Source organism: Platichthys flesus, chromosome 8 (assembly GCF_949316205.1).
Source record: "Platichthys flesus chromosome 8, fPlaFle2.1, whole genome shotgun sequence".
Taxonomy (NCBI): Eukaryota; Metazoa; Chordata; class Actinopteri; order Pleuronectiformes; family Pleuronectidae; genus Platichthys; species Platichthys flesus.
In genome coordinates this window covers 19,869,587-19,884,030 of record NC_084952.1, presented here as the reverse complement: position 1 = coordinate 19,884,030, position 14,444 = coordinate 19,869,587, and the positions used below count along the sequence as shown (strand labels likewise).

General features: G+C 42.4%; 1 protein-coding gene across 1 annotated transcript; it reads right to left on the bottom strand.

Moving 5' to 3' along the window:
- Positions 1-1,441: 1,441 nt before the first annotated feature.
- On the bottom strand, positions 1,442-13,020 carry LOC133958768 (LON peptidase N-terminal domain and RING finger protein 3-like). The gene is made up of 12 exons (XM_062393729.1): positions 12,187-13,020; positions 9,478-9,596; positions 9,231-9,353; positions 8,644-8,760; positions 8,351-8,534; positions 8,188-8,257; positions 7,787-7,901; positions 7,184-7,305; positions 6,596-6,754; positions 6,324-6,486; positions 6,019-6,168; positions 1,442-5,641 (listed from the first exon to the last, which is right to left on the bottom strand). The coding sequence occupies exons 1-12, from the start codon at positions 12,893-12,895 to the stop codon at positions 5,483-5,485; spliced, it is 2,190 nt and encodes a 729-aa protein (XP_062249713.1). The 5' UTR covers positions 12,896-13,020; the 3' UTR covers positions 1,442-5,482.
- Positions 13,021-14,444: the final 1,424 nt, after the last annotated feature.

Below are 14,444 nucleotides of genomic sequence, written 5' to 3'. Positions count from 1 at the left end.
GAACCAATTCAATATTTGTGCAGATCCAGATCAGGGGGTTTCCACATTTTCAGCATTTCCACAGGAAATACTTCATCCTGTTTTTTTTAAATTCTGGCTTTTTAACTGATATCTATGAGTCTGTGAAATTTGGTGATTGACGTTCAGGGTACTCTTGATCCTTGGCGGAGGAATGAGTGTTATTCTAATTTCTGTATTACCTTCACCAGGAGGTTATGTCTGTTTGGTTCTGATCAGGATTATGCAAAATAATACTGTACAGATTTCAATCACAGAGATACAGTATGCCCAGAAAGAACCCAGAAAAGTTTGGCATGGATCTGGAATGTTTCAATCACATTCTTTGACATTGCAAAATCACAAATTTTCACAGATTTCCAAAAGGAATGCTCAGGCATACTTAAAGGACGATACTAACTAGGAATGTGTGAAATTGAATGCAGCGTGATGGAATTTAGGTCAACTGACAGGCCTTGGTGGAGTTGCTCTTTTCTCCCTGTAGCTTTATCCACATTATTCAAACTCTTTAACCTCACTGTCCCATAGATAGGACAGTCAATATGAGCAAATACTGAACGTAGCTCAGATCCACAAAATATTAAAGGGATAGTTCACCCCAAAATTTTAATTCACTAATTGTCATGTTTTTAGCCTAAATGTCCAGTGTGGTCCACTTGTTAATGCGGCTCCGTAGTCAGATTTGAATGCCGAGGCTTACGGACTCTTTGATGACACCACATGTAAAAAATGTATCACCAGTTACTTCAATTGGATTGGATTTAGCTGCAACACGGTTCACCCTTAAAACCTAAAACGTGTTTTGTGTGACTCTTTGTCACCCGCCCATCAATCGGCATAGTGGTGAGTAGATAATTAATGAATTTATTAATTTAGACTGTGTCATTTACATATAATGATGCAGCCATAAACTTGAGGTTTAATATTATATATTATAATATTATAGTGACAGATAGAATTTAGGCCTCAGTGAATTGTTAGAACAGATTATAATATTTATGTGATGTCAGATGGATTTGTTTATTCAAAAGTATAGAACATATATATATATATAAGTATATATATTTATATATATTTGATGTCAATTTTCAAATAAGACAAAATATTAAAAGAATAGTTGAAAAACAGTAATCTAGTCCTGTCTCTTTCCCCATTACATATGGTCCTGATATATAAAATTAATTTTCATGCATGAAATTCACATAAATTGTAGGCTTTAACAAAATATCATTGATAATGCTGAATCATCTGGCTTCACTCATAAAACAGACAGTGCTTTTTTAAGAATCATATTAGATAAAGGATGTGATTCATGTTGTGAATTATTTAACACAATCTCAGTGATGTAACGTGTAATCTGAAGCAGCACTCTCTGAGAAACACATACCAAACCCTGAAGAGGACAAACAAACAAGACTTCAGATTCTAGTCCAGTCAGGTGCATTCGATAATCCAATAAAGAATCATGAACACAATCCTTTTGGTTTATTCACAAGCCGTAGCTTCAGACTCCACTTTTGCAAAGTTAATGAATACTAAAGTTTAACTATCAAAAGCAGACACGTACAAAATACATCAGAACGATGTCGAGACATACATACATTCATCTTGTGCGAATTCACCCGGACACATTTAGAGGCCATGGAGTTCTACAGGAGTTAAGATTCAGACAATCTAGTAACTGAAGTCAGTGCAAATATTTGAACACACGTGAGAAGCGCTTGCTTTTTGAAGATGTGAAGTGTTTAAGGCCAAATAGCAGAGCAAGAGTGTGAAGTCGGCAGTTCAGCCAGGGGATCCGACTATGTTTGACTCCAACTTTGTTTTTAAGACGCTATTCAAATTGGAAAGGAAGAAAATTAGGCGCTTCTTCAAACACGTCAAATATTTGGGATCAGCATCAAACATATCACAAAGAAATCTCTTCACTGAACTGACCAGTGGCATAATCTCTTTTAAAAATGTGAGGTGTCGACGATGGTGCATTTTAACACAGGCACAAATTTGAACAAAAAGTACATTTTGGAGCACTGATGGGACATGTGATGATATACATTACGAGACTCTGAAATTTCATTTCAAACACGGATTAAACAACATTAACAAGAAAATAATAGAATTAGGAAGCATAATTTGTTTTCTCTCTATGTGGAAGTGCTCAAAGAGGGTACCAGAGGTAGTTACACTTCTTCAAAAGGTCACCGGTTGAATTCTGAAAGGTCAAGATGTGAACTGTTGTTGCATAGCTAGGCGGCAAAAAAGTAAAAAAGATCTAACTTCCTCTACATCTGCAACGTTATGGTCAGAGATACAAACTGGAAGTATAGAAATAAAAAGCCTAGGGACACACATTTCTGCCAGTGGCTCTTTTCCCAATCACAGTTATCATGAATTTTGAATGCTACACAAAATAGAATGTTACCATCAAGCTGTAAAAGCAGGTTATAGACCAATCCTGACCTTTAAGGATTCAGTAGGTGACACCAAGACAAATTCCAATGTAGTAATAGTCCAACTTGGTTCCATCATCTAACCTGTTTTAATCATCCGAGGCTATGGAATCTCAGCAGTGACAAAAAGAGGACAATAAAAATAAAAAATATAGCAGCTAAATAAATATATAGTTACTGCTATAAGCATGGTTTGACTTAGTTTATAAGGAAAAACACTCATCCACCTTGTCAAGAGCTAAGAGGATTGACTCAACTCTAATGTTTGTATGCTAAGTTTGAAGCTAGGGCTAGCAGCAGGTTAGCTTTCAACTGGCATTGGGGGTGGAATCAGGGGAAACTGTTAGATTGGCTCTATCTAAAGTTCAGCACCTCCAAAACAACAGAAACATGGTACAGCCGGTTTATCAAACTCATCAAAATCTAATCTCACAAATGACAACTTGTCGACAACTTAAAGCACATGACAAAAAAGGTTGTCTCACGAATATGGTTCATCCTAACAAAACCTAAAAATAATACCCACAACTAGCTCTGGACTAAAAAGCAACTCAGCTAATTTCCCCAAAATGTCGAACTATACCTTTATGTCAAAAAAGGTGTTACGCTTAGCTCATTTTGATACTGTCGATCTAACTGACTTTAACTTATTTCCATGCCATAAACTTGAAGTAATAGTTTAACATTGCCTCCTCCTTCCCTGAATGTGAATTATTTATGTGATATGCTGTTATACATGGTGTGATTATTGAAAGTTTCCCTTTCCTGCCCAGTCTGAGCTTATTTATAGTTTCTTAATGGTTATCGAATCATGATAGCAGCGACGCTACTGAGGCCATCATTGTACGTATTATCGTAGAGTGGGTTTCTCTGTGCAAATGCCTCTTCAAACAACAGCATTTACCAGTCTGTTCAATACACAGAAATATAGGCTAGAAGCTTACATTATTAAGTATTGCTGTTTAAATCTGTGCCAGATAGCCACCATTTGATGGCAGTAACAAAAATCATAAAATGCATTAATTCTGTCAGCAAATTATTGTGGGTAAATATATACAGATTGTAGTATTTTTAGTTGTCTCCTCATTACATGGCTTTGGCCCTTCAAAAGAAAATCCTAACCCTGACCCTAACCAGTTAATGAGGAAAAATATTAAATACAGAGAACCTGATTGACATAGAAACAAGTAAAATCAAACACATGTATAAAACAAAGCCTAACATTCTTCTGTATTTTTCCATAGATTAACATTATGTCACAGACATCAGCAAGGCCTCAATATTTTTCCTAACAAAAATATGTTGCTTTTGTTTTCAGTCCGTTAACAGTATTTCCTCCCTGTGAAAATCTTGTTTTGAAAGTTTCAATCTGCAGGGTAAAATGAACCTGGTATGGTTCTTTAGGTGTTTAACATATCAACACTACATTTTACTGTGAAGTGAAGGCACTAGCCTTTACTAATAGTGTAGCACCGGTCACACTCTAATGAATGCAGATCTTTAGCAGTCATGTTGTCCTGTGAGGAGATGCAAAAGAAAAGCATTCCAACTTCTGCCATGGAGGAAATAAACACACAGAAGCCTGTCTGCACTGTTTCTATTCCCTTACTTAAAGTGGTGCAAAATAAGTCAGAATAAATACTGAATAAATACGCTTGAGGGATATTAAGTTGTCAGTAATCCAGGTTCTGGTCAGGACTTCTGGCTGTGCATTGTGGGCTTAACAAATATCTCAGCCAGAGAGAGGCTGCAGACAAAGTAGGAATCCAAATATGTTTAAGTCAACATAGCAGAGATTCTGCTAAAACAAATATTCCAGAAATCTAGGTCACCGGGGGTCACAGTACCCGGTGCAGTTGTCAGTGTCAGCCATGTTGTTACCCTTTCTGGATTGAGTGAAGGATGTTTCTGTTAGAAGGTCACTACTGCTGATGGTTGGGTCAAATGATAAGTTAAAAAACAGCTCATCATCCCTCTCCGTGAAATGTAAACAATGTCACTGCATGCATAAATAATGATAAAAAATAAATAATGGAAAAATCCAACAAATTAGAAAAAATTGGATGAACAAAACACAACAACAAGAGCCTTGAAGCATATCGATGTAAAGGTTCAGCCCACTGTCAGCTCAAAGAGACAGAGACCGAAATGGAAGAGGAAAGGAAGGGAAGCAGACAGAACGACTGTTACAAACTAATAGTTGTTCAAGTTAAAGGATTAACTATAAATGTCTGCACCCAGTTTACATAGATTTCAACCAGCGAATATTTTGAAAATAATAGAAATAAATCTTATCACTTGTAATGTAATTGGTCACTCAACTGTGGCGAGTGTATTTACACAAAAAGGCAAATTCATAGTTTGGTCTCTTATAGAATTTAAATGTGCATATAAAGAGATATAGGATGGGGACACTTTGATTTGGAACTTTGCTTCATCTTTGCTTTATAGCTACGATGAGAGACGCAGCTCCGGTTTTTATTCAGAATAGACACCATTTTTTAAGAATGCAAAGATGCACTTTGACTTTTTTTGTCGTTTTTTGTTTAGCGTGTCATCCACACACATGTATGCAACAGGAAGAGCAGAGAACTACAAAAACAATGGAGGAGGGCCAGAAAGGCAACACTGGAGTACGGACAGATTGGAGCTGAACGAGGGAGGTTAGATAGAAACATACACTTAGCTTCATTAGCACTGACATCAACTGACATCAAATGTTACAATAGAAGGTGATGATTCTCCAACGTAGTTCCCCTCCTGTCCGAATGGAGCGTAAGTCTGCACCTTAGTTGAGTTTACTCTGCAGTGTGTTGAGAACTTCATATTTGGAAGAGGTCAGTTCCATCAGATGTATTTCATCTTTGCTGCTGAGGTGTAGATGAAATCCAGCGTGGCGTGACGTCAGGAAGGGTGCAACTATTGTCAATTTTTTGTGCGTCAAAACGGAAGAACAACAGGTCAACTGCCAATGCAGGGTGTGGGGGTGTGGGGTTGTGGGGGGGGGGGGCATGTCACCGGTGCCTGCTCTGGGCCATGAAGAGCAGCACCTTGCGTATACCGCTGAGACGATCTTTCAGAGAAGTGAGGGCCAGAAACGGCAGCTGGGCTCTGCCCTCTAACGGAAGAACGGCGAGTAACCACCAGCACCATGACGGACCATTGGGACCGACCTGACAGAGACAGAGAAAAGAGGACATTGAAATGTGTCCTTCCAGCCTAAAGCAACAAAGGCAACAACATTGTTTCTGTGTGTGTACGTGTAAAGATATCTTTGTGAGGAATCTTTTGAGCCTAGAAGATCAAAACATTTTGACTGGTCCTCACTTTCTGACCCATTTTCAATAAGCTGTTATTAAGGGTTCAGACTTGCTGTTGGATTACGGTTTTGAATTAGGTTAAGGTGAAGGTTAGGACTGAGGTTAAGCTTTTAATTGTAATGGTTAAGGGCCTCACTAAGACAAAAGTACATGGTAAGGGTCTGTGTGTGTGTGTGTGTGTGTGTGTGTGTGTGTGTGTGTGTGTGTTTGTTCGCCTCGGCATGTTGTACCTGAAGTTCGGGGTCTTTCTCAGGCATGGGTCCAAAGTGTCCTTCAATGCGTTCCTTCTGCTCTGCCTTCAGGGAGTTGACCCACACCAGGGCCTGGTCGTACACTGCATCATGCAGAGACTGCAGCTCTCGTTCTGCTACACCCTCCACCTGCACACACACAAACAACAGCACCTTTGAGTTACAGGAGAACAGTTTATGGTAAGTCTCTTTACCCCCGCCCTCCTTCCATGTCGACTAACTCCACTACAACTCCCAGTTCTCCCAGTTCTCCCAGTTCTCCTTTCTCTCCCATCCCCTCTTACCTTAACATCCTCCAGGTACTCTATATCAGCTGTATTGTATCCGTCCCTCTCGCTGTGCTGAATGACTTTGAATCTCCGTCCACCGATGGTGTCCGCCACTGAGCGACCATCAGAGAAGAACTTCACGTCGCGGATCTCCAACAGGCAGCCGTAGTCTGCAAACCTGTAGACAGGAAGCCGGATATTAGACTTCCAGATACATACGATAATCATTTAATACATTCACTCTAACACATTAATTGGGTGCACACAGTCACTATCAAAGCACTGACCCTTTGAGGTTGTCTGCCAGACACATGCCGAAGCAGTTTGTTCCTGTCTCCATGCATCGGCGAATCATCAGTCTGTAGCAAGGCTCGAAGATATGGAGAGGGCACGGCACAGTGGGGAAGGCCATGGTGCACACGAATATAGGCACATTCTTGTTAAGGCTGGAAAGAAGAGAGGGAATGTGTTTAATGTAGCAATTAGCAGAGTCATAATACAGGGAAATATGATATTCCATGAGCAGTGAGAAGAGAGGCCAATGTGAGAGTGAATCACTCTGGCTCCCGTTTCAGAGATGTTATTTATTGGAGACCTGAGTTGGCCTTGGCCTCAAGGATAGTGATACTCGATGCCTGACATGACGTGCGCTCAGAGGTCAGTGTGTCAGATATGTGTGTTATCTAATGTAGGTCAGTAGGTCATAAAACGGGGGCAAATATTCACATCGGGAGTGTTACATCATGCACAAGTCATAATCTGTGATAAGAATAGATATGACCAGAGAAAACTTAAAAAAAAAAAAATAATAATAATAATGATACACCCGGTGTGGTAATCACACGATGGAAGAGCATTCTGGGACACCAACTCACTTGGAGAGCTCAGCCATCTCTTCCTGGTGGATCTTCTGTCTTTCCATGAGCTCGGAGGGAAGATACTTCGATATTAGGTTCTCCATTAGTACTGTCTTAGAGTACTGCCTCTGGATCAGGTACTGAGAAGAAAAGAGACGTTAGAAATATGTTAATTGGGAGTTTGGTCCAAACATTCTCCAATGACAGCCATGTAAGGGCCTGCTCTATATGTGTCCCGTATCATATTATTCTGTGAGTCACTCTGGATGCATCAATCTGATACGAGGTATTGGCCGCTGCGGTGACCTCAAACTGTGCACAGGTATCGGTTTGACGTATCAATGTAAGTTAAACTCATCTTTGTCATTAATAAATCATTACTGATCAGTTGCATCTGTTGAGTAACTTTAGTTTTTGGCTCCCTGGCATCACGTAACCTTACATAAAAATGTTCTGCACAGTGAGGCAATTTTTACTCCAAGAAAAAGAGTGCACTGGTATTGTTACTCTGCGAGGGCAGATACGCTTAGCCATGCAATCAGTATCGAGAGTGCATCCCTACTGGGCTGAGTTTAAACCACACTAAATTACATTTTTATTAAAACTATAGATGAGTATTACCTCGGACAGCTCTTCTTTACAGAGCGGACACTTCGGGTTGTGGTCCAGACATCGCTTCAGACATTGAAGACAGAAGGTGTGACCGCATGGCGTCGTCACAGGCTCATAGAACAGTCTAAGTGGGAAACACACACACACAAGTTTCTTCATGAGTTTTCATGGCCAGGACAAATACAATCTTGCAGACATATAGGGGAAAAAGTAAGCGTTAACTTCAGCAGCTGAAGAAGACTTCCATATATGTTTTAAAGAACTGAGAAAAAGCTAGTAAAGTCCAGATTGCCTGTTGGGGTAGTCTGGTCCCACAGGGGCAACAGAATATTACGGGCTTAAAACAACTGCCAATACATTTATCAGGTGTATTGTGATACATCTGAAAGTAGCTGTAGAGCAAACTGTACCTCATACAAAGGGAACACTCCACATCTGATGGGTCCAAGACCTCACAGCTCGATGAGCCAGTGACCGCCTCTGTATGGGGACAACCACAGACAATACATAAGACACTGCTCATGTACATGCACATCATGTACACTGTTTGCGTACATGTCCCAGAAAACTCACCAGATCTACATCTCTTGTGCCCGTCGTTCCTCTCCAGTCCTCGCTCCTCCACCTCCTGCTTCTCCTCTGAGCTTCTTCGCTTTCGTTTTAAGAGGAAACTGGGAACTCTGCCCCCTGACATCAGAAGGGCGGGAGGAGTGGAGTTGAGCCTGGACTCCGAAGACACCAAGCTGGGACTAAGAGGCTTAGGGAAAGAAAGGGACGACAGAAGACAATAATGAAACCTCACTTCTCCTTCAATATCTTGCTTGACTTTGACTGGGCTGAGGAACAGAGGGGAGGGCATCTCTTACCTGGAAGGGAGAACTGAAGCTGCTCTTGATGTGTGCTCTGGAAGACCCTATGCTGGAGTAGTCGGCGATGTGTTCGGGGACCTGGTCTGTGACTGGAGCCAGGAGATGACTCAGGAGCTGAGAGGAGATGTGCATTTATGATTATGATTATGCAAGTATTCCCTGGGCAATGTATCATGTTTTATTTACAGAGAAAAATCACTTATTGCGATAGTGAGACTGGGGCGCAATGTTTATCATAAACTAGTCAATCTTTCCCCCTCAGTAAAGTATTATTAATTTTATAAAGGTGCAAAGTATATAGTATCTGACCATTGTGCAGGCTGCCTCTTATACAATGTACATGAATGTATACAGATGTACAACATGGCGTGTCTAAATATGATGACATGCCGTAAAACCATTGATTTTACTTAAATTATTCTTGTGTTAAATATGCTGTATTGTAAGGTGTCCTTGGCTGTTTAGAAATGCACCATAAGTGATTATTTTATTGTGAGTATTATCTATTCATTTAAACATTTGTATAACGGTTGACATATTGACCTCATACAGCCCACCCTGTACTATCCTAATGTGTGATTTACCTTGTGAGCCTCAATCTTGGCCAGTCTGCAGTCAGGCTCTATGGACAAACACTCCAGGTACTCTCTCAGAGCTTCCTCCGACCGACCCAGCGACACCAGGGCCTGGGCCTTACGGACGTGACCCTGTGGGCAGATGAGAGATACATGACTTCAATGGCAAGATAGGGCATGTTTTACTTATATCAGCTGCTTATCACAAATGTGTTAGTGTGCTGGACCAATAGAGCCACACTTTGCTGTGCCGTACCTTGGACCAGCGAGGCTTGAGGCTGCAGGCAGTCTCAGCGTCTCTCAGAGCCTTTTCATAGTGTTTCAGGCTAGAGTTGATCTGGGAGCGATTACTGAACAGTATGTGGTCCATGGGTGCTGAGGAGCAGATGAGGAGAAATTGGCGAGACAGTTAGTTACAGGTAGTAAGTTGGTTTGTGTTAGTTTCTCACAATCATAAATACTGGTTTGTTTGTAACAAGCAACAAGTTGGTTAATCTTTTTTTTTTTATTATTAACAGTTAAGATAGATAAGGAAAATAGTTGTCAAATGCAGGACTTGAGATTGAAGAACAGATCATCATTTAATGGAAAATATTTAATTCCGGTCAATCAAAAATGTAAGGGAACATTTATATATAAATATTTCAAATATATTTATCGGCAACTTAGATATATTGAATTTTACGAAGATGTAAAAAAGGAGAAAACTGTATTGGATGTCATTTCTGAGAGGCCGGAAGTACTTTGGGCCAATAAATTAATTATTTTTTTGTTCAGTCTTTAAAAGCTTCTATTGGTGGTGATATTATACTATATCAAGTTTTATGAAAAGAGGACTGTTTCAACTGGATCAGCTTCCACATCACAAAACTTCCACATTATAAAACGTGTTATGAAATAAAAAAAAAGGCTGTGTTACAAAACCATGCAGCACTATCAAGGTCACCCACATTGCAGGTTTCATAACTATAGAAACTTATGCAAATGTCGCAGTTAGCCCTATGGGAATCAGAAACTGGCTTTTGTACAAACAATGTTGCTTTGCCCAATTAGGATTGAGCTTTGGTACCCATAAGGTCTACTGGTCCTGACAAGTTCAGAGTTTCTATAGGAATTGGTCCTAAAGAGGTCACAAAATCGACTCCCCACACCAGGTCAAAAACTATGCAGGTAGTAATATATTTGAGTTAGGGTGCACAAATGAGACCTGTTTTGTTTTTCCAGATCGCAGTTAATTCGTACAGTCTTTATTTACATAAGTAGGTATTCTGTGTTGTTAGTCAATAACCACAATATTACCAATAGGCAAGGTCAGAAGTGGATCCAACCAAACGAGGACAGTTACGTCATTCTTTGTTAATTATTAAAGCACCGTTGGTAAACATGCAGAATCCTTCTGAATAACATCCTCACAGCCGAACCTGGACACAGGGTGATCATTATCTATCACTGTGGGAGCCACCACTACACAACAACAGCACACTGTTGGCCTCCACTGCAGCAGCTGGGAGACTATCTTCACGCACACACACACACACACACACACACACACACACACACACACACACACACACACACACACACACACACACACACACACACACACACACACACACACACACACACACACACACACACACACACACACACACACACACACACACACACACACACACACACACACACACACACACACACACACACACACACACACACACACACACACACACACACACACACACACACACACACACACACACACACACACACACACACACACACACACACACACAAAGATGTTGGCTACATGTTCCCTACGCAATTCAGACGGTGGCTTGTATTGTCTTTTCTGTCCACACCTCAGACAATGCAGCTGTCAGTGAGATGGGGAACTTTGAACGTACACAGCCGGCCTGTACAGAGCCACTGAGCTGCACCAGCACAGAGTGGAGTGGGATCAGGTCAAATATCTCAGTCCTGAAAGACCTGGGCCTGTGTCTATGGAGACTGCAGTTGCTCAGTCCACCAACAGTGCTCCACCCCAGATGAACTCAACCCAGGGAAATGGAATGTAGTTAAAATCATTGCACCATCCACTCTTTATATTCTCTTTAAGTCCCATACCCTTTATCCATTTTGCATAACTTTAAAGAAAACTTTAAAATAAAATACACTTGCATTGTAACACACAAATAAAGTTTTACGAATTAAATTCAAAAATTAAATTGAAATTAACAAGTTAAATTTACACAATTGATAGCCCAGGGTTGAAAATGAGTCAACGATTATTTATTAAGTGTGTGCTAGGTGCCTGCTACCTTTAAACTGTAACAGGGTTTTTCCAGTTTTCCAGATTCTAAATCAAACGCAACAATCCTGAAAAGCAGCCTGTCTCTTAACCTTAAGAAAGTAAACAGTCCTCCTCTTGAACGTAAATCCTGATCAATAATATGAGTCAGACCATTAAACCCCGTCTGGATGTTGTGATGGCTCAATCTGCCTGGGACCAGTACCTCTGCAGCTATTCACACGCATCGAGCTGACCTGCAATAATACCCTTGATCCACATTCGCCTGAACCATGGTTTGACGTTACACAATGAGGGAGCTGAGGGGGGGCAAGTTACGCGCTTACGCAATGTTTGGTCCACTGGCCCAGCCTACATACGTAACCCCTGTTATCCAACACAGCGGCGCGGCCGAGAGCAGCAGCCCGCACTGAGGCGGCGGGCCCCGGCTACTGCTCCCCCACGCAGCCGCCGCCACACGTCATGTAACAGTCACGTAACTCGCTCGCATGTTATAACAGTGTGCTGTTGACTCATGACAAGTGGCCACGCATGGTGCTGTGTGGCAGAAACATGGAAACAAAGTAGCACATCTTATTTGGCAGCAGACAGGACCATCTTTCCTCACTGTTAAATAACTTTTGTTTGTCACTAACACAACATGGCTCCTTGTCCTACCTATCAGTATGGCTTGGTTGTATTTCTCCAGTGCCGCTTCCATCTTCTTGTCGGCGTACAGCCCGTTGCCCTCGCGCCTCAGCCGGCCGGCCTGCTGCAGGCTGGGGCGCCACTTGACCAGCAGGCTGCTGAGCATCACGTTCACCCGGTAGCTCTGCTCGTCCGCCGGGGAGTTGTCGTTGCACTCCTTACACACGACCGGCCGCTCCTTCATCCTCGTCTCCCTCTCCAGACACTTCTTGCAGAAGCTGTGTCCGCACGGCAGAGTCACGGGCTCGAACAGAAAGCTCAGACATATCCGGCAGGAGAAGTCCGCATGCCCGCCACCTGTAGCATTGGCAGCAGCTGCACGCCCCGGTGGAGCTGGCGGTGCCGCCGCCGCCGCCTCCTCTCCTGCTCCTCCGCCGCTGCGCCGGCTGCCCCCCGCGTCCTGCCTCCGGATGCTACCCGACAGGTACGCTATGAGGTTGGCCAGCTGGGCAGGCTTCAGCCGCTCTGTCTCTGAGGCTTGCCGGTACAAGTCGAGAGCTTCGGTGAATTTGCCCCCGAAAGCGAGCGCGTCACCCCGCTTCACCATCAGATCCTGTCGGCTCCCTGGGTCTCCGACTCCCGCTAGCTGGCACTCGTAGATGTCCGCGGCCAGGTCGAAGTTTTTGGACTGGAACGCCTCGGCTGCGAGCTGCAGCATGCTGTCGCTCTCTGTGCCCATACCCTGCAGGTTGTGTGCTGCCTATGCTCTCACCTGTGAAGCCGTGTCCCCGCTGCCATTCATGACTGTGTCCTCTGCCGGGAACCGGTGACCAGTCTGCGCGATCATGAGCCCTCCAGGAAGTGGCTCACTGATATTCTCAATGGAGCAGCGCAGCAGAAAACACTCTTACGTAAAAGGTGTGGCATGTGACTCCGAGCAGCTGTTCTCATTGGCTGAGTTCAGAAAACTGTTACAAAACAATCTGTCATGTAACAGTTTCAGTGTCCGGGGGGAGCCAGGAGTCTGTCTGACCCAGGGTCTGCATCCAGGACCCGGTGGGAGTGGGAGCCTAGGTAGGGGCCCCCCGGGCTGGAGGGACCCCACCGGGCAATCCCCTTATTCATATTTACTGCCTTAATACTACATCATATTACATTCCGGAGTATCTACCTGTCTGTGGTGGATCAATGATGTTTCTAAATCAGGGGCCATAAAGGGGCCCACTTTACACAGGGGCTAATTATATGTCCAGCATCTGGAACACCTTCATTAACCCCTGAGCTCTGCGCTGCTCAAACAGATGTAGCTGTAATTAAAGGCACTTCCACAAACCTTCCACCCCCTGATCAGCCTGTGTGAAATTAGATTTTAGTGAGTTTTAAATTGTCTTTATGAGGCCTTGAATCAATTGCAAAGATTGATTTATCTATTTATTTATTATGTTTGGTAATTTGTTTTAAGTAACATTTTTGCTGGGGTCAAGCTAAAAGAGATGTTAACGTTGTTATAAACTGTCCATGGTGATCTGTTCAAAAAGTATGTTGTACAACCATTGACCTGTGACAGTGGACTTACACAAACACTCACTTCCTGTGTCACCTCATTTACTTAGCAATTACATGATCTGCACATAGCTGCTTTCATCAAATTGAATAAATTCACATGCTCTTGGAAAAACCGGAACTTATGTTAAGGTGGACAGCCTTTATAGGATGATGAAAGTTTTGAGGACAGTTTACATGGGCTGCCATATGCAGCATTGTTAGAAAAGTTAGGGATTAAATGATATAACCCTGGTCTGGGACCAGTGTCTAGCTCCGACACTATGTTCAAAAAACATTGTTGATTAAAATTGTATTGCAGTCAGAAAGAGCTCTCAAAGAAGAAGACAACTGGAGTTGTCCAAAGTAAGTTGAAATACAGTTTATCCTATGGGACAACAATCAAGATAAAAATGAACCTGTCCAGACAGAAATCTGTGAAAATGTGTTCTGTTATGCAGTGGGGACTGTGGGGTATCTGCACCCAACTCATTTTAAGTCTTATGAGATTGGTTCGTCCTTTGGGGTGCTGCCTCCCGTTGGAAATCGATTAGCTCCTTAGGGTGTCAATATAATGATGTGTTGTAGAAACAAAGACAAAATGTAAGGTTACATTGATGGGAGGGGTTCTCCTCGAACTGAAAGGTACTGTACTTCTGGTACATCACAAGGCGGGGGTTAATAAAGGATGTGAAGGTGTGATAATGCAAGCATTTATAAGTTGTCATAATAATACACTGAAATAA